This window comes from Gobius niger, assembly GCF_951799975.1.
Source record: "Gobius niger genome assembly, chromosome: 22".
NCBI classification, from domain to species: Eukaryota; Metazoa; Chordata; class Actinopteri; order Gobiiformes; family Gobiidae; genus Gobius; species Gobius niger.
The window spans coordinates 9,932,337-9,952,353 of NC_136873.1; the positions used below are offsets into that span (position 1 = coordinate 9,932,337).

At 43.9% G+C, this 20,017-nt stretch overlaps 2 protein-coding genes across 2 annotated transcripts in view; both read left to right on the forward strand.

Annotated features, from left to right (window-relative positions):
- LOC306981595 (NACHT, LRR and PYD domains-containing protein 12-like) overlaps positions 1-20,017 on the forward strand; it is a gene marked incomplete at its 5' end in the record, with an annotated part of 89,978 nt that overhangs the window by 54,044 nt on the left and 15,917 nt on the right. The window contains one exon of the mRNA XM_079581204.1: positions 17,396-17,572. Coding sequence (XP_079437330.1) covers positions 17,396-17,572 — 177 coding nt within the window. The remainder of the gene's footprint in view (positions 1-17,395; positions 17,573-20,017) is intronic.
- On the forward strand, positions 351-17,353 carry LOC306981497 (NACHT, LRR and PYD domains-containing protein 3-like; the record flags this gene model as incomplete). Its single annotated transcript, XM_079581105.1, has 10 exons — positions 351-442; positions 1,501-1,592; positions 4,213-4,291; positions 7,503-7,601; positions 12,294-12,392; positions 12,490-12,545; positions 12,638-13,134; positions 14,065-15,053; positions 15,592-15,765; positions 17,344-17,353. 10 exons carry the CDS (start codon positions 351-353, stop codon positions 17,351-17,353), a joined length of 2,187 nt encoding a protein of 728 aa, XP_079437231.1.

Here is a 20,017-nt window from a genome sequence, read left to right on the forward strand (position 1 = left end):
TGCCCGTGACATCAGAGCCCGTCTGGAGCAAGAACAGAAATCTAACCGGCACCGAGAGTCTGCAGTCGGCTGTAAAACTGCGTCCGTCTGGCTCATCTCAAACACACCTGATGTTATACTGTGGGCTCTTTAGAATGTTGTGATGTCACGTGAATGCAACCTATTGGCTGTGAGGCTTCAATGCTTCATGGGGCTTCATCTTGCCATCACCAGTATATACTTAGACAGATGGGCAGGTTCGCATGGGCAGGAAGGCAGGCAGGTGTATTGCAGAAAGGTTTTGGGTGAAGTCAAAAAACAAACTGGCAGTGTGTTGCAGGAAACCCCAGCTTCTTGTACTTCTTCTAATTATGCAGATTAAAGCCAGCTGTGCCATCCTGCACCCGGGAGCTGCCACGCCCACGCAGGTGGAGACATACAAACACAAAGGGGAGGGGGAGAGGTAGAGGAAAACTGGAGGGCAGGTTGTACATTGTGACAGCTATGAGGATAAACAAGGATAAACGAGTATAAAGAGTATAAATGAGGATGAAGAGGGTGAATGAGGATAAAGAGGATAAACAAGGATAAACAAGTATAAAGAGGATGATTGAGGAAAAATGTGTATAAACGAGGATAAACTAGTATAAAGAGGATAAGCCAACTTCCAATCCCACTTCATTCATAGAGCGCTTTAAAAACAACATATTTGACCGAAGTGCTTTGCACAAAACATAAAACAATGACATGAGTAAAGACAAGACCGAGCGCAGTAAGAGTCGACTCCCCAGGCAGGGGGTCAAACGCCAAACGGGAAAAAATATGTTTTCAGGAGACATTTGAAAACAGGGAGTGAATCAGTCAGTCTGATCTTTAAAGGCAGCTCATTCCAACTGTGTCATGACTCAAGTAAGAGTAAAGTACTACTAAAAACATGTACAATAGGTGAGTGAGAGTGTGTTTGAGAGAGCGAGTGTGGGACGACGGATGCAAATGAGCCCAAGACTGCGATCCGGAGTGGCGTGTTCTTTAACATGTGTTTTATGAGTCACATGACCAGGGCTGGACCATAAATAAATACATGGAGCTGATTCTGGAATTTAGACACAGCTTTTATACGAAGCTCAAACAAAAACAGTTTCATTTCACACAAAAACCTCCCTTTGTCTCGTCCAAACGTCCAAAAGAAACGGCTCTAACCCTGACCATTGAAGAGTCCATGACCATTACTGAGATGGACCATAGTCAAACTGGTGTCTTTCTCCTTGAAGATGGTGTAGAAGCTCCTGTATATTGCTCTGACTGTGTATTTGACACGTTGTGGACGGCTGTGTTCCCTTCTGCAGACTCATTTACCTGCAGGAACCAACAAAGAAACAATAAACCTGGAGATGGTGATTTACATGAACATTTGTATCAGAGCTGTATCAGTGATGTTCAGCAGAAGTGTCACATTGATATCTCTAAATGTAAGAATTTCCCCTGTGTGCCTTAAGGGTTAAATGTGTGCTGCGGTGACAGAGGGCGGGGCTGGTCATGTGACTCAGGTAAAGAGTGTGTGTTCCCGCTGAGTCAGAAAGGTGCGGCTGAAGGGGAGATCACGGGACGGTCCGGTAATATCCAAACCAAGCAGAAACCAGGGAGAGTCGGACGGAGGAAGAGGAGACGCTTCAGAGCCCACACTCAGGTGAGGCTTTGGAATCAGACAGAGCTACAGTTCACACACATACACTCCAAAGGAAAAGGCAAAAAATGCAAAACTCACTTAGCAGGAACACGGAACAGGACACACACACACACAACGCACCAATAGAATACAAATGAACCGACAAGGACAAGGGAAAACACAGGGGTCCAAATACGGAAGGAACAGGGAACAGGTGAAACACATTAGGGCGGGACAGGTCATCAACACAAGGGAAGCAAAGCAAAACCACAAGGACAGAACAGACATGACAAAATAAAAGACTAGACACAGAACCAAAACAGGGGACAGAACACACATAGACAGAACCATGACAGGGTGGGAGAGAAGGGGAGAAGAGAGAAGGGAGAGGAGAGAGAGGGGAGGAGAAAGAGAGGGGTGGAGAAAGAGAGGGGAGGGAGAGAAGGGGAGAAGAGAGAAGGGAGAGGAGAGAAAGGGGAGGAGAAAGAGAAGGGAGGAGAAAGAGAGGGGAGGGAGAGAAGGGGAGAAGAGAGAAGGGAGAGGAGAGAGGAGAGAAAGGGGCGGAGAAAGAGAGGGGAGGAGAAAGAGAGGGGAGGGAGAGAAGGGGAGGGAGAGAAAGGGGCGGAGAAAGAGAGGGGGAGGAGAACGAGAGGGGAGGGAGAGAAGGGGAGAAGAGAGAAGGGAGAGGAGAGAAAGGGGAGGAGAAAGAGAGGGGAGGGAGAGAAGGGGAGGGAGAGAAAGGGGAGGAGAAAGAGATTAAGGCGGCATTAATGTAAGAACGTGTTGTGTCGTGTCGTGACACTTGTTTGTTCATACGAGTCATCCTGACTGTTCTTTCAGCTCAGAACACGTTTTGTGAATGACAAAAACCTTCCTAAGACGTCATTAACGTCAGAATGTGCCGTGAATGAGGCCCAGTGTATGTTCCAACATTTGAAAAAACTGCGAGAGGAAAATGTCCATACTAAGTCAGTGGTTCCCAACCTTTCTTGTGTTGGGGACCCCTTGGACCTCTCAGTGGTCCTCTGTGTTCCCCCTGCCTCAAGGGCGTTGCAGTTTATTTAGAAAGCAATCACTTAAAAGTGCTATATGTGAGTGAGAAGACAATGCTAAAACTCTCACAAATCATTTTACTGCAAAATATAGCTTTTCCTTTCACAATAGTGATCACTTTCTCCCTTTTTTTCAATCTGAAATAATTCCCTGGTCCCTGGTCGGTCCTGGAGTTCCCCCAGGGGTCCCCAAACCTCTGAACTAAGTCTGTGTGTCACAAACAGAGCTGTTCAGTGGATCATAATGAGTGTGTTATTAGTGCTGTATCAGTGTAACATTGAAATGCTTCTTATAAACAGTCAGAGGAAATACGTGTCTGTAGCTGTGAGGAGTTAAAGTGCGTGTGAAGGAGTGAGCTGAGGAGTGCAGTCGAGCAGAGCCGCTGTTTCCTGTTCGTCCAGTCACAGGTAGAAACAAACACAGCGTTCACAGGGACAAACGAGGAGGTGGTGGAAGCCTGTTGTGGAGGGGAGGGAGCTGCAGGAGGAAGAGGAAGGAGGAGGGGGGCCTGACCAGTGCAGGTCACCACGCTCTGAAACAAACCCAGGAGGTAGAGAGAGAGAGGGAGGGGTTAGAGAAAGAGGGAGGGGTTAGGGAGAGAGAGAGGGAGGGGTTAGAGAGAGAGAGAGGGATAGGTTATAGAGGGGTTATAAAGTGGAATTCTGTGTTGCTTAAAGAGACTAGATGCAAGTTGGTCATTTTATACTCACTACCGCCACCTCAGGTCATTCGTGTAACTGCAGCTTCTATATTAAGCTCGTGCATGACGCCAATTTGGACCCAAAGTAACAACTTTCTGAGCGACGGTGCAGGATTTCAGAGGCAGTTGTGGTGAACAGGTCTGAGCTCATTCTACCCTGATCATTGAAGAGTCCATGACCATTACTGAGATGGACCAAAGTCAAACTGGTGTCTTTCTCCTTGAAGACGGTGTAGAAGCTCCTGTATATTGTTCTGACTGTGTATTTGACATGTTTCTTGACGGCTGTATTCCCTTCTGCAGACTCATTTACCTGCAGGAACCAACAAAGAAACAATAAACCTGGAGATGGTGATAATAGTTTCCCCTGTGTTCCTTAAGGTCCGGTAATATCCAAACCAAGCAGAAACCAGGGAGAGTCGGACAGAGGAAGAGGAGACGCTTCAGAGCCCACACTCAGGTGAGGCTTTGGAATAAGAGCTACAGTTCACACACTCATCGTTATAGATTAGAACACATTTAAGCTGCGAGTCACAGGAAACTTTCAGCTGAGACACAACAGGCAGATTAACCTGATGTGTTATTAATTCTGTATCAGTGCAACATGAAATGCTTCTTATAAACAGTCAGAGGAAACATTTGTCTGAACCTGTGAGGAGTTAAAGTGCGTCTGTAGGAGTGTGCTGAGGAATGCAGTCGAGCAGAGCCGCTGAGCCGCTCCCGCTGTTTCCTGTTCGTCCAGTCCCAGCTATAAATAAACACAGCATCACATTAATGTTTATCTCTGTGTTTAACGGCTCTGACTCTCCCCCAGGACGAGACTCGGAGGAAATGGCAGACGTGAAAGGAAAGCCTCCGGAGGGCAGCACTGAGCCACCGCTCGATGGGACAAAGTGAGTTCAGTCGTTTCTCATCGACTTTAACCGTAAAACTCATTACAGCAGTTTAATTTCTGCATAAAAGCATAGACATGCAAATAAAGTTGTGATGCTGCAGCACGATAAGCATAGGCGGAATGTGAAGGAGAGGGAGCAGCCTCTTGGTGGCGCTGGTGAGAGCCAGAGGAAGCAGCTGCATGTAACAAGCACGAGGCTGCACTGATTCTGTTGATCCTCTCCAGCTCAAAAGTAATGTCCTTGGAGTATATGAAAGTGGACAGGCTCGGGTGGCTTGGCGTCCTGGTACCGGACAGCCCACGGCCTGGTTCCGAGCCGTGGCCCTAAGGTTGGGGACCCCTTGTCTATGTGATATACAAGTACACACCTTATAGCCACGAGTAAACCTGCAGGATTTAAACCTGAACACGACAGAAGGGACTCATGTTATGTTGAAATGTGCACCCATGACAAGATTTACATGTCGCTTGTCTTGAAGGATAATTTATATTAACTCAGACAGTCCTTACAGTGACATTAAAGTGGTCATCTGGAAGTCTAAATATTTTACAAATGTTATAAAATGTGTTCAGTTTCCTTTTGGGGAGACACGTCTGCACCAACTTTACATAAACGTAGCCTGTCCTTTCTGTGACTTTCCTGAAGCAACAAATCACAGCTGATGCCCGTTCATCTCAATGGATGGAGGATTCTGTTGTCGAGCAAAAAGGGGCGGTAACCTTTTGGTGACCGGGGCAAACAGAGCTGGGGATTCAAAGCTGGAATTAGGAAAAAACAAACTACTACTATTACTACTACTACTACTACTATCGTCTTATTTTAATTCCTTGAATTATTGTACAAATGCTAAAGCTCAGAAGACTGTTTGCAATGTATTTGTACTCTGAAACATATTTATTTATGTATTTTTATTTGTTTTGCACACTTGAGCCTCATTGTCCTGTCATATTTTATGTGTATTTGTGAAAAAACAGAGCAAATAGAGCATGTGGAGTGGGCGGGTCACATGGGGCCCATTCCCAGATAGCAAATTTGTCTCGGGCCAGAACCGGCCTACAACCTTACGTTTCTTCTGGCTGACAGGTGGCTTTTTCCACGGCCCTTTGCCAGGCCATAGGCTGCGGGTCTTATTGATTCAAAGCTGCCGGCGCTCTAGTGGGCCACACACTTCGTGAAGGCATAATTAGCGAGAGTTCTCTTCTGGCCCAGTACTGGTTCATACACTTCAAATCTAATAACGTTTAGAATGTGTTCTGGCCCAGTAGAGGTTCATGCACTTCAATACTAATGAAATTATAAATTATGCTTATATATATTAATTTAATTGCAGGCTTACGAAAATGTCAACACAGCTGTCTATAAATGTAGGACATACCAAAAAAACTACATGTACAATACAAACCAGCCAACAGGCCTTCGAGTACATTTTATTTGTCACAAATGACAAAACATTTGCAAAACAGAATAAAACAAGGATTCATGCTGTCAAAACAAAGTTTATTCTCCACCAAAATGAAATTTCAATTAAACAAAACCAAACAATTACAGTTTAGTTAAATCAGTGCATCCTGAAGTCATCTCTGATGGCACATTAGACGAATGTGGCTTTAATAAGGTTTTCATTCAACAGTTTTCAAAACAATGTAAATTTGCTAGCTGGGTAACTTAGCCAAAAGGTTATCTAGCTTTGGTGTCACAGAAAATAAAATAATGTACATACATGGCACAACACAACGGTAGCTCAAAAACATGTTCACTTTTACCCAAATGTCAGTCTGACAAAAGACCATAAGAAAAGTTACAATAGTTACTCAGTTACGGACAGAAAATAACTTTTGTGGACTGATCCACGCGTTCGCTTGAAAAGTAGCTAGGTAGCTAGCCACTTATAACGTACGACGTGACTTAAGGTCTCATTATCGTTCCCGCACGTCAATTCCGAGCGGAGTTTAGACGCACAGACGGACGCTCGTGGCCTTTCATTCTCTGTTTGGCAGTTGGACTGTCCGCACGGTTTAAGTAGGTATTCTCGTTGTCCTCCGCCATTGCTTTCCGTGCAGACCGTCCGCGTAGTTAGAAACTGGTTTGTTGGTTCTTGACGCCAGTGTGTCCCAGGCGGGCGGGATCATGTAATACAGACAAACTCTCTTGTCGTTGTAAACTTATTTTCACTTTTTACGTTCAATCAACAATGACAAACTGCAGAATGATGGCTTTGTAAATAACATCATTTGATTACGGTAGTCCCCGCCCGCCTTGTTTGTCAAGGTAATACACAACAAGCATCTATTCCAAAACTTGTGGCTCACTCGCTGTTTGTTTGTTATTGGGCCAGAAGGTGGCGCCGCGTGTATGCGCCACGACATGTTCTGACCGCTGTGGCACCAGTTGTGACTGTTGTGGCGCAGACACCGCGTGTCCACTTCAGGCCCTGTAATGATTTTACTGCCGATTACTGACACTCCATTTATTGCGTATGGCTCGTTACTGGGCCAGATAAGAACTGTCGGGTCGCCAGTCAGCCAGCTGTGCCACAAGAAAGCCAGAACTGGTTCAGACACGACTGCTACCTGGGATGGAGCCCTTTTTCACACGGAAAACATGGATATATCTTCCAAATGACGATGACATGAGATAAACCCGACGTAATCACTGACGGAGAATGTAAGTGTGTGTGACCGCGCAGTGTGTCGGGAAAACCGGCCAACACGGAAACCGCACAGATATTGTGTTTTATTTTACACCATTTTTAGGAAAGTCCCTTCCCGGATCTTAGCGACTAATCAGAGTCTAGTATCCTCCAGCGTCGACCAATGAGACGAGCTTTTCCTGTGAACCAGTTCCTGTTTTTGTTTAACATGAGGAGGAATTTGATTTACTTTCTAATTTCACTCTCTCTCTCCTCACTTTGCAAAGTTACAGACGATCACTTTAATGTCGAACTAAACGTTGGTTCATCTCTCCCCAAACCACATCGCTGAGACAGAGGTGCAGAGCAGAATAAATGTATAAATGAGTTAATTAATTCATAATAATTGTGTCCCAGTCCCAGCTGCTCATGATCATTTTGAGGATCGATGAGGTCACAGAGGTCAGAGGTTAAGAGGTCAGGATGTCTTCAGGAGAACCCTTGTTTTATCGGTTAAAGTTGAAGCAGAATGTGGCTTTCACACGTCTCAGGCTGAAAAACCTTCTCTTCTCTCCACAGAAGCAGATCTCCAGCCTCAGTGTCCGCTCTGTCCATGAAGAGTGACTTGTCTAAAAGCAACGTCCCAGACTTCAGTCCTGAACCTGCTCCAGACTCACAGTAAGAAACAAACTTAATGTAGAGTCAGTGGTGTCGTCTAACCTTTCTCCTGTTAGGGACTGGTATCAGACCAGAAACATGGAGGAAGGTGCGTAAGACAATGGTTCTGAAGCCTGGAGCACAGCCCTGTGACTGTAGAGCTTTAGTATATGTATGTATGTATATATATATATATAAGAGTTTTTATATATATATATATATATATATATATATATATATATATATATATATATATATATATACACATATAACCCTCAAGCTCCCAGGCCTCTGGTAGAGGACCCGAGCAGGAGGAGAAAGAGACCGCCCGCGGAGGGTGAGGAAGATTTTGAGTTTTTTTTTTTAATATACAGTATATATATATTTAAAAAAAAAACTCTTCCTCCGAGATGTCTGATGTATTTCCTGGGATCTGCTGGAGCCACTCCTCCAGTTTGGGGGTCACTGCTCCGAGTGCCCCAACGACCACGGGCACCACTGATGCTTCACCCTCCAGGTTTTCTCCAGCTCTTCTCTGAGCCCCTGGTATTTCTCTAGTTTCTCCTGTTCCTTTTTCATCACCTTCTGTCCGTCTGTATCTGGACGTCCCACAGGATCTTGGCGCGGTCGTTCTCCACCACCTTTGGAGGTGTTTCCCACTTTGACCTTGGGGTTTCCAGCCCATTCTCTGCACAGATGTCCCTGTACACTATACCAGCCACTTGGTTATGGCGTTCTCTCTCTCTCTCTCTCTCTCTCTCTCTCTCTCTCTCTCTATATATATATATATATATATATATATATATATATATATATATATATATATATATATATATATATATATATATATATATATATATATATATATATATATATATATATATATATATATATATATATTCTAGCAGTGCTAGGAACAGCAAAGATACTGCGCAGAACCCTCAAGCTCCCAGGCCTCTGGTAGAGGACCCGAGCTTGAAGGAAAAAGAGAGACCGCCCGCGGAGGGTGAGGAAGAGTTTTTTTTATTTTATATATATATATATATATATATATATATATATATATATATATATATATATATAAGCTTAAGGGTGGGTCACAGTGTCCGAGGGGTGTGCAGGGTGTCCCTGGGGGTCCGGAGGAGCCAGGGGGCTGAGTGTGTGCAGGTAGGCGCGTTTGGGGGTGCCCTGACCGGGGTAGGGTTAGTGGATGAGAGGCGGGGTGGTTGTGGTGGGTGTTGGGCCTGTTGGGGACAGGGGTGGAGGCCCCGTCCTGAGGCTGCTAGGTCTGGGCTGGAGGTCTCAGACCTGGCCCGGAGCTGATGGGAGTGTTGGAGGTCTTAGACCCAGCCTGGAGCTGTCGGGAGCAGACTGGAGGTCTTAGCCCCACTCTGAGGCTGTTATTGTCAGGCTGAAGGCCTTAACCCCAGTCTTGAGGCTGTTAGGGCCGGGCTGGAGGTCTTAGACCCGGCCCGGAGCTGTCATGAGCGGGCCCGTGGTCTCTGCCCCAGCCTGGAGCTGGCTGTCAGGAGCGGGATGGAGGTATCAGACCCGGCCTGGAGCTGTTAGGACTGGAGGTAAGAGCTTATAGCACCCGGTATTCTCAGGCGGTCTCCAATCCAAGCACTTACCAGGCCTGACCCTGCTTAGCTTCCAAGATCAAAAAATGGTCTGGATTGTTGGCACTCAATGTGTTACAGTCAAAATGTGGTAAATGTGAATAAACAAGCAAAGAATAGTTATTTTTATCAAATTCAATACGATTTTAAATTATTACATAAGTAAAGAGATCAACCGCACATAACATTCAGCTAAATGAATATCGCATAATGCTTCATAATGCAAATCTTGCTTATTAAGGTGGACCCTAAACAATGCTGGAATTACACAAAAAATGGTAGAAATTCTTTTTTTGACCAAAGGAATGTTTTAATACTGGGGACATGATAATTGGTTTACATTGGGGCGTTTGATGCACCCTAATATATATATATATATATATATATATATATATATATATATATATATATATATATATATATATATATATATATATATATATATATATATATATATACATAACTGCAGGGTGTAAGATGCTGGCAGGGAAAGCTTACATGGAGCGCCATAACCAAGTGGCTGGTATAGTGTACAGGAACATCTGTGCAGAGTATGGGCTGGAAACCCCAAGGTCAAAGTGGGAAACACCTCCAAAGGTGGTAGAGAATGACCGAGCCAAGATCCTGTGGGACTTCCAGATACAGACGGACAAAATGGTAATGGCGAACCAACCGGACATTGTGGTGGTGGACAAGGAGCAGAGGAAAGCCGTTGTGGTCGACATAGCAATACCAAGCGACTTCAACATCAGGAAAAAGGAACAGGAGAAACTAGAGAAATACCAGGGGCTCAGAGAAGAGCTGGAGAAAACCTGGAGGGTGAAGGCATCAGTGGTGCCCGTGGTCGTTGGGGCACTCGGGGCAGTGACCCCCAAACTGGAGGAGTGGCTCCAGCAGATCCCAGGAAATCAGACATCTCGGTCCAGAATTTATTTATTAATTTATTTATATATGTATATAGTGTATTCTCTTCTCTCAGGACTGTTGCATTCACAGTGGACTCATTACAACAGTTTAGTTCCTACATAAAAGTATATAAATGTAAATAAAGTTGTGATGCTGCAGCGCGATGAGCGTGAGCTGAGGCAGAATGTGAAGCAGAGGGAGCAGCCTCTTGGTGGCGCTGGTGGGCCCAAGGTTGGGAACCCCTTGTCTATGTGATATGCAAGTACACGCCTTACAGCCACTAGTAAACCTGCAGGATTTAAACCTGAACACGACAGAAGGTGCGGGTGTTATCGGTGCTGTTCAGTTTCCTTTTGGGGAGACGCGTCTGCACCAACTTTACATAAACGTAGCCTGTCCTTTCTGAAGCAACAAATCAAAGCTGATGCCCGTTCATCTCAATGGATGGAGGCTTCTGTTGTCTGTTGGCTCCTCTCTATGCCCGGGGCAAACAGACGGGATTCAAAGCTGGAATTAGACAAAAACATGTTGTATTTGAGTCACCACTGTCGTCTTTTTTGAATTCTGTGAATAATTGCACAAAAGGTAAAGCTCAGAAGACCAAACATATTTGCAACGTGTTTGTACTCTGAAACATATTTATTTGTGTTTTTATATTACTGTGAACCAGCCTGTCAGGTCCAATCAGGAGGAAAAACCTTCTCTTCTGTAACCAATATGCTGCTACTAAACAATTTATGATTTGCACTGGAATTCACTTTCGAGTTAATGGGCTAGAAGTCTAGGTGTCGACTCGGAGAGAGGAGGCAGAGACCAGAGTTTGCTTTTTGATGGTACCATATATTAAGAAAATTATGTGGACAGACAACATTCAGAATGGCCATTCAACCCCAACAACAACCATGGTATGTACAAAACAAAACAAAGAAAATAAACAATTCCGCAGTTCTTCAAATAGGCATGATGTGCAATAAACGCAATTTGATTGCAGTCTTGTAACTTCTCGGATAAAGTTCAGTGTGCGGTTCAGTTCAACAGTTCATACGACCCATTGTCCATGATTGAATATCCAGGGGGGAAAGGTAGTGACCCGTGGGGGAGGAGTGAGTGAATGAGTGTGAGAGGGGCCGTAGACTGGGGTGCGAGAGTTTGCGAGGGTGGCTGCAAGAGCCTCCTACCAGCCCGGACAGAGCAGGAGGTCGGGGTTCCTAGTGGTTATCTCCAGGCATGGATACTTCTTCTTTGGGCCAGAATTCTGTTTCAGTAGCTCGCCATCAATGTAAAAAGCCTGGCCTGCATAAAACAGCACCAAGAACAATAGTCTAAGTTGTGTACACATTTATCAATCCTATTGTAACACTAATTGTATTACAACTCATATAATCTCTCTATCCACATTGTACAATATAATCATAATTTAGACATGTCCAATCAACAATCAACAATGTGCAACTATTAGCTGATAGCAGCAACCCCACTAACTGGGTTAGTATCTCACTAGACTCTAAACAAAAGTGCATAGTAATACACATAAAAGAGCATTAAATTCAATGGTACTTTCTTTGTATAAAACTAGCAACTTAATGCGTAAGGTGCACTGAAGTGCGTAGTGCTTAAAAACATTACGTCAATATCATAAATCACAAGTTTGGGCTAAAAAACGCCACTTACAATCCTTGCTTTAACAACTTTCAGATGTAACATTCAATACACAAACCAGTTTACATCATTACTATTCGTATTTGGTGAATATCCTAAAGAACGGATAGAAATATGGCACAAATAGCAAATGCTAACCGGACCCCCACAAAGCCAAAGGAGTGCGGCTAACGCTAAGCTACATGGTTGTGTGCGTTCTTACCAAGTCCGCGTTTCACCGAATGCACGGCTCGTGTAACGTGGTCCGGCACTGGTAGTCGGCTCCTATAGTTTACATTTAAGCATTTTAGTTTGAGACAGTAAACGGATATTATTTAAAAGAAAACCGAGCGAACAACATACCTGCAGCAGCAAATGCTTGGGCTTCCCTCGCGTCTACCGGTAACTTCCGGATACCCGGTTATTAAAGAGACGTGATTGGCGGGACGTGGTCACATGACCCTATTCTCGCGATAGCGCGGAGGCAACCATAGAGTTGGAGAAGGGCAAATGAATGAATTCGACACCTGCGTTACACCTCTCTCCACAGAAGCAGATCTCCAGCCCCAGTGTCCGCTATGTCCATGACGAGTGACTGGTCTATAGATCTCCCTCCAGAGTTCATTGATGAACCTGCTCCAGACCCACAGTAAGAACTGACCTGAACACAGAGTCTCAGGAGATAAAATGTGCTTTATATTTGTGATTGTAACTTCTGTGATGTTAAAGACGTGTTTGTGTCACAGAGAAGCAGAGTCAGAGCAGAACAGTCCTGATCAGTGGGTTCAAGGCCCTGCACCAGGTGAGTCTGCTCAGTCTGAGACTCATCAACTACAGCAGGGAATAAGAGACCTGTTCATCAACATTAACAGGTGTCTCCTCCTCTGTGTCCAGGTGAAGGTCTCCACAAGGTTCTGAAGGAGCATAAGCAGAGCCTGAGCAGCAGATGTGAGAATGTGACAGAGGGAAGTGAAGGAGCAGGAGATACAACTCTTCTGAACAGCATCTTCACTGAGCTGTACATCACAGAGGGCCTCAGTGAAGAGGCCAGAGCCCAACCTGAGGAGAGGAGTCTGGAGACACAGTCCAAGAAGAAGCAGGTCCAGGAGATCACCATCAGGTGCCAGGACATCTTTAAAGCTCTGCCCCCTGAGCAGCAGCAGGGGGCGCTGCAGCAGGGCTCCATCAGAGCCGTGCTGACTGTGGGCGTGGCTGGAGTGGGGAAGACCTTCTCAGTCCTGAAGTTCTGTCTGGACTGGGCCCAGGGCTCAGAGAACCAGGAGCTGCAGCTGGTGGTGCCACTGTCCTTCAGAGAGATGAACCTGGTCAGAAGGGGGCGCTACAGTCTGATGGAGCTGATCCAAGTGTTCCATCCAGCGCTGCATCCACAGGTCACTCTCATTTATACAAAGCTCTACCTTTATGACCATTTACTCTGTTTTTACCCCATTAGAGTTTAACCCTTATGTTCTGTCAGCAGCACTTTTTTCACTGCTTTAAAAACTTGTAGATTTTTGTTTTAAAAAACATTTTTCCCTCGACTTCAGTTCGGCTCAAAACGATCTTAACTAATATTTAAATATTTAACCATTTTATAGCCAATTTAAAAGTGATCAAAAAAATAACTCACAAAATGGAATAAATAAATGAAAAAAATGGTCTATAAAAAATAGAAAATAAAGAGTTTGGGCTGAAATTGATTTTACATTTTAAAACACCCTTGGGTTTGTCAAAGATCAGAAACAACTTTGATTTTTTGTAAAGTTGAGTTTTCATGTTTTCTCCTCAGTGTTCAGTCAGTGCCATTTTGTCCTGTTGACTTCCATTAAAAACTCACCTTTTCATCGCTCTGTCATCACACTATAAAATCATACATTCAAGATGATTTTGTTCTGTTCAGAGAACGTGACGTTTGTTATTTTCACAGTTCAAACTGAAATGAGACATTGTGAAACTTAAATCATCGGCTGGACTGGGTTTAGTCGAGTTGATGACGTTTCGATTCTGTTCAGACGCTTCTTCTGAGTGAAAGTGGAACAGTCTGAAGCGTTAAAGCAGCTCAGTCTTTGAATGTTTTTAAGTCTCTTTTGAAGATCCATTTGTTTACTCTGGCCTTCAACACAATCTGAGCAGGATTTTCCTCGGTGGTTCTTGTCATTGCTGTTGTTTGTAATGTAATGTTGTATTTAAACTTGACTTGACCTAAGCACAGATTATGAAAATATCAACTCCCCAAACACCCCCAGACCCTCCTAACACATCAGGACCATGAGAAATGTTCTCTTCTGTTGACGTGTCTTCCATGTTCCTCTGCCCCACAGACGCTCACAGCCCACACTCTGTCCGTCTGTAAACTCCTGTTCATCTTTGACGGCCTCGACGAGAGCAGACTGTCTCTGGACTTCAGCTGTGAGCTCATCTCTGAGGTCACACAGAGGTCAGAGGTGGGCGTACTGTTGGTGAACCTCATCAGAGGCGCTCTGCTTCCTCACGCCCTTATATGGATCACCTCCCGCCCAGCGGCGGCCCATCAGATCCCAGCGCGGTGCGTGCACAGGGTCACGGAGGTCAGGGGCTTCATCACTGACCCACAGAAGGAGCAGTACTTCAGGAAGAGGTTCTCAGATGAAGAGCAGCTTCAAACAGTCCTGTCCCACCTCAGAACCTCCCGCAGCCTCCACAACATGAGCCAGATCCCAGTCTTCTGCTGGATCACCTCCACAGTCCTGGACCACGTGTTGAGAAGCCATCAGAGCGGACCACTGCCCCAGACCCTCACAGACATGTACGCACACTTCCTGTTGGTGCAGACGCACAGGAAGAGGAAGTACAAACAGACACAAACAGAGGTCAGGTCTGAGACCTGGGGGCTGACAGAGGCCGACACAGAGCTGCTCCTGAAGCTGGGGAGACTGGCCTTTGAGCATCTGCAGACAGGAAACATCATGTTCTACCAAGAAGACCTGGAGCAGGTGGGTCTGGACCTGAGCGAGGCCTCGGTCTACTCCGGACTCTGCACTCAGATCTTCAAACGAGAGAGTGTCTTCAACCAGTCAGTCTACTGCTTCATCCACCTGAGCGTGCAGGAGTTTCTGGCAGCCGTTTACCTTCACCACTGCTTTCAGAACAACCAGGTGGTGGTCAGGGAGTTTCTTAGCTTCAGCAATAGCAGTGAAGAGGGAGATGAGGAGGAAGAGGTTTATCATGGCAGTGACGCAACAGAATCACGCTTTAGTGACAGCAGCAGTGAGGATGAAGAGGGAGATGAGGATGAAGAGTTTCTTTATGGAAGTGAAGGAACCGTCTCAGGGTTAAGTCCAAATGAGTTTCTCAAACGATCTGTAGAAAAGTCCCTGCAGAGTCCAAACGGCCACCTGGACCTGTTTGTGCGGTTCCTTCATGGCCTCAGTCTGGAGTCCAACCACAGACTTTTAGGAGCTCTGCTGAGTCCAATAAAGAAATCAGAAATCACAGAAGTCATTAAAAACCTTAAAGAGATGAACTCAAAGAAAGTCTCTCCCGACAGAAGCATCAACATCTTCCACTGTCTGATGGAGCTGAAGGACCAGTCTGTGCAGCAGCAGATCCAGGACTTCCTGAAGTCTGGAGGTGAATCTAGGGAGGAACTGTCTGAGATCCAGTGCTCGGCTCTGGCCTACATGCTGCAGATGTCAGAGCAGGTCCTGGAGGAGCTCGACCTAAACAAGTACAACACATCAGATCAGGGTAAACAGAGACTGGTCCCAGCGGTGAGGAACTGCAGGAAGGCTGTGTGAGTCCTCAGTCACAGACAGCAGCTTCACCCACACGTTATAATCACACACATGTGACTCTAACATCTGTTACAGGTTTACTAGCTGTGGACTCTCAAAGCATCACTTTGAAGTGGTGGCGTCAGCGCTGAGCTCCAGCCCCTCCCACCTCAGAGAGCTGGATCTGAGTGATAATAAACTGAGTGACTCCTCAATGTCTGCGCTGTGTTCTGGACTGAAGAGACCTCACTGTCAGCTCTCCGCTCTCAGGTCAGTGTTGTGTCTCATCAGCTTGACTTTCTTTTATTGTTCTTCAAAATGACTTAAAGCCACACAGCGTAGCTTTGTACAAAGTAAATAATAAAAAAATAATTGAAATCCAAGCATTTCTTTAATGATAGTTATTTTTATCATTGAACAATACCTTATAGGTCAGTTTCTTTCTTTCTTTCTTTCTTTCTTTCTTTCTTTCTTTCTTTCTTTCTTTCTATGGACATGTTAGATCTTTTGAGCTCATCATAATGTTCAATCTTTCAATCTTCCTCGGTGAAGATATGTGAGGAGTTTATATAAAGCTCCTCCTCTTCCTCTAAGCTCCTCCCACAGCCCTCTGTAACGCCTCATTAAGACCGAGTACATTTTGTCCACGGTCAGTTTTATGTACTTCAAATCACACATTCTAGTTCACCCAGTGTCCGCACGTCATTAATCCATCATGTAACATGTAGCCTTTTAATCACATGCAGGTCAGGAATGATTTTCTGAGTTTAAAATGCAATACAAGAGCTCACATTCATTTCCTAGATTTTAACTTTTTTCACTTCATGTCCTCACCTCCTCTTTCTCATCAGTGGCTTGTCTGTTGTCGTCTGTCCTCCTCTCATGAACTCTGTTTTCCTCAAACTGGGAATTATATATTAAAACATCCAACATTAAATCTAAGTTTGGAGTCTGTAGGAGCGACTAAATCTGTATCTGTTCAGCTCAGAAAATCAAAAGTCAATGTGAACCTTATAATCTATTTTGTTATGTAAATGTAGTGAATTGAACATGGGGTCGGCATTTATAAACTTATTGTTTCAGCCGACTCCATTTTGAGCATCCACACTGTATGAGTTTTGGAAGATGAATGTAAAATTGCTCAAAATAAAAAGATAAAAAAAGAGGATGTTTTGCTACATTAATGCAAAATGGAACAAAAACCTCATTTAGAGAAAACCAGCCCTAAAGTTCAGTAACCTGTTCAACACATGTCTGGGCTCTTCTGTACCGGACGTCTCTCATGAAGAAAATCCCATATTTGGATTATAGCGTCATCTGTGGAGCCTTCAGGACACGTGGATATAAAATATACCAATATTTGTGAATGAATGCGTGAGGGAACCCGGCTTTTGCAGCGCGATGTTAGAGTTACTTCCGGGTTATCTCCAGCTCCTCCAGACAAAATGTCATGAATAAATATACGGGTTCGAACTCAGATGTTAAAGGAGGAAACGAGCTAAAAAATCTCCACTTCCACCACTGTGTGAAAAAACAATACTTTGAGCTGCCGTGTGTGGCCTTAAAGGGACAGTAACTATTCTCCTGTCACTGCAGACACCAGGCCACAGGGAACCTTTGAACACACGCTTTCACATCAATATAGAACTGACTGAAACAAACATGGGCATCAAGCTGTGATTGGAAACATTATAAGACTAAAGAAAAACTGAACCTTTCTTTTTATGGGATGTAAATATTGCACAGACTGACTCTGAGTGAAGGAACAGTCTGAGAATCTACAGAGTTTACACCGACCTCTGTGTCTGTTGTTGACAAGACTCTCAGACTGTTCTGTTGTGTTTATAGCCTCATCTGAGTTTACCCTGGACTTTAACCTTTTCATTTATTCTTTATTCAGATTGTTTCTCTGTGGTTTGTCAGAGATCAGCTGTTCCTCTCTGGCCTCAGCTCTGAAGTCCAACCCCTCACATCTCACTTACCTGGACCTGGGTCGGAACACACACCTGTCTGACTCAGGAGTGTCTCATCTGTGTGTGTTTCTTCAAAGCCCAGACTGTCGCCTGCAGACTCTAGGGTAAGTTCACTGTCTCTGTGTCAGGTTTAAACATGAATGTATGAAGAACACGCTAGAGATAGAAGTTAGACACAGAACGGTCAGGTCTGATCCCTCACTTTTTCAATAAACTGATCATTCTGTGTATTTTTTTATATTTTTTTCAGTGCAAGTTCGTGCTGAGCAGGGAGTTCCTTCGGCTCCGTTACCTCTTTCCTACTTTTTTGCTTTTAACTTATAATATAATATAATTTTTCTTTCAAAGTAGAACACACATTGTGCATTTGTGCACATAAGAATCAGAATCAATACTTTTTATTGCCGTTGTTTGTAAACAGGTTCACAAACTAGGATTTTTTTTGGTGAGACGTGCAACATTAAACATAAAAACATATAACACAGAGTTTAGATAAAAATAAGCTATAAAACTTTAAACTATAAAGGCTTTAGGGGCAGGCATAAGAATATTAAAATAAATAAGATGTAATTAATAAGAGGTAAATATAACAATTGACATAGAACAAAGGGATTGGATTTACATATTGTGTATAAAGTGACGCAGTTATAAGGTGAGAGCAGTGGATCTATGTGCGGACAGACCACGTGCGCTCCATCTCAAACAAGACCGAGGACGTGGGTGATGTTATAGGAGGTTAAATTTCACACATTTAGCAGAAATTTCATTTGTAGCTTGTTAAATGAGCCATTCTTCTGCTCACTAAACAAAACAACAACAACGAAAGAAATAATTAAGGACATTAGTTTTTCTTTTTTCTTTGCTATTGTGCTGTGTCTTACAGTGTCTGTGTTGTAGTTTTGTGGATGGCAGAACTATGGTTGAATATACCTGGTATTAGTTTGATGAATGCACTTTTTAAATCCTGAGTTGGTGTTTCCAGTGGCTCCTCTAGTCCCTCTGCTGCCAGTGTCAGCTCCGCCCCATTCCTGCTCAGTCTGTGAGCTGCAGAGTGACTTCAGTGATGGTTGTGGACTGACACTCCAGACATCAGTGAAGTCAAAGCTTTAGCCATGACTCCTGTACTGCTGCTTTTGTAAAGGGCTCAGTGGAAAAGGCCCACATTGTGACGTATCGCTGTGTGTGAACACATTGTTTACTTGTGGATTGATTTGAAGTTTGTAGAGATCTTGATTTGAGCTGCAGATTGTTCAGCTCCTCTCTCCTCGACCCCATTCTCTTCCCTTTCCCTCCTTTTGTCTCTGAGGCGAGTGAAGCTCAGACCGGTGCGTGTGGAGCTTCATTACAAGCAACTCATCGTTCACTTAAAAGAGCCGGCTCTTTGTACCGACTCCACCCATCACTTTCTGAGACTCGCTCTGACCAGAGGCAGAGGGAGGGGCTGTGAACCTCTTAAGCCCCGCCTAAACTTAGCACACTTTCTCCAGCTCAGCTTTATCCAAATCTAAAAGCTTCTTGACCGAGAGCTCACAGCCTATAGGCCAGAGTCAGGCCTCATTTGAAAGCTAAGACCTAAAGTGCTCGTCAAAGCTTCTTCCTTTTTTTCTGTGGTCAAGTTTTTGTTGTTTTTGTTGCTTTTTTGTAGCGTTTTGGCAGCATTGTTTTTTAGTGTAAAGAAACTGTGATGAACAAAAACAAGGAAAACATAGTTCTTAGGCCTTAGCTTTCAAATGAGGTGTTACTTTGGTCTATAGACTGTGAGCTCTCTGATTTAGAAGATTTTTTTTCTGTCATTTTATTTTCATTTAAAAATAAGTCATTTTTTAAAATAAATATGGCCAAAAATACAGATATTTTTAGCGCCAAATTAAAAATGGACAGAGACAGATTTGAATGTATTTTTTTATACATCAGTGACTAAGATTTTTTCAGAGGGGATTTGTTAAGGATTTAAATGAGCTAATCATGAGTGAAAAAATCTGTAACAACTCAGATTTTGCCCTGTTTTCTTGGATTCAAAGCTGAAAAAAATCAGACTGGGAATTAGATATTAAAACTTTCGACATTAAGTCCAAGTTTGGAGTCTGTAGGAGCGACTAAATCTGTATCTGTTCAGCTCAGAAAATCAAAAGTCAATGTTAACCTTATAATCTATTATGTTATGTAAATGTAGTGAATTGAACATGAGGTCGGCACTTATAAACTTATTGTTTCAGCCGACTCCATTTTGAGCATCCACACTGTATGAGTTTTGGAAGATGAATGTAAAATTGCTCAAAATAAAAAGATAAAAAAAGAGGATGTTTTGCTACATTAATGCAAAATGGAACAAAAACCTCATTTAGAGAAAACCAGCCCTAAAGTTCAGTAACCTGTTCAACACATTTCTGGGCTCTTCTGTACCGGACGTCTCTCATGAAGAAAAATCCCATATTTGGATTATAGCGTCATCTGTGGAGCCTTCAGGACACGTGGATATAAAATATACCAATATTTGTGAATGAATGCGTGAGGGAACCCGGCTTTTGCAGCGCGGTGTTAGAGTTACT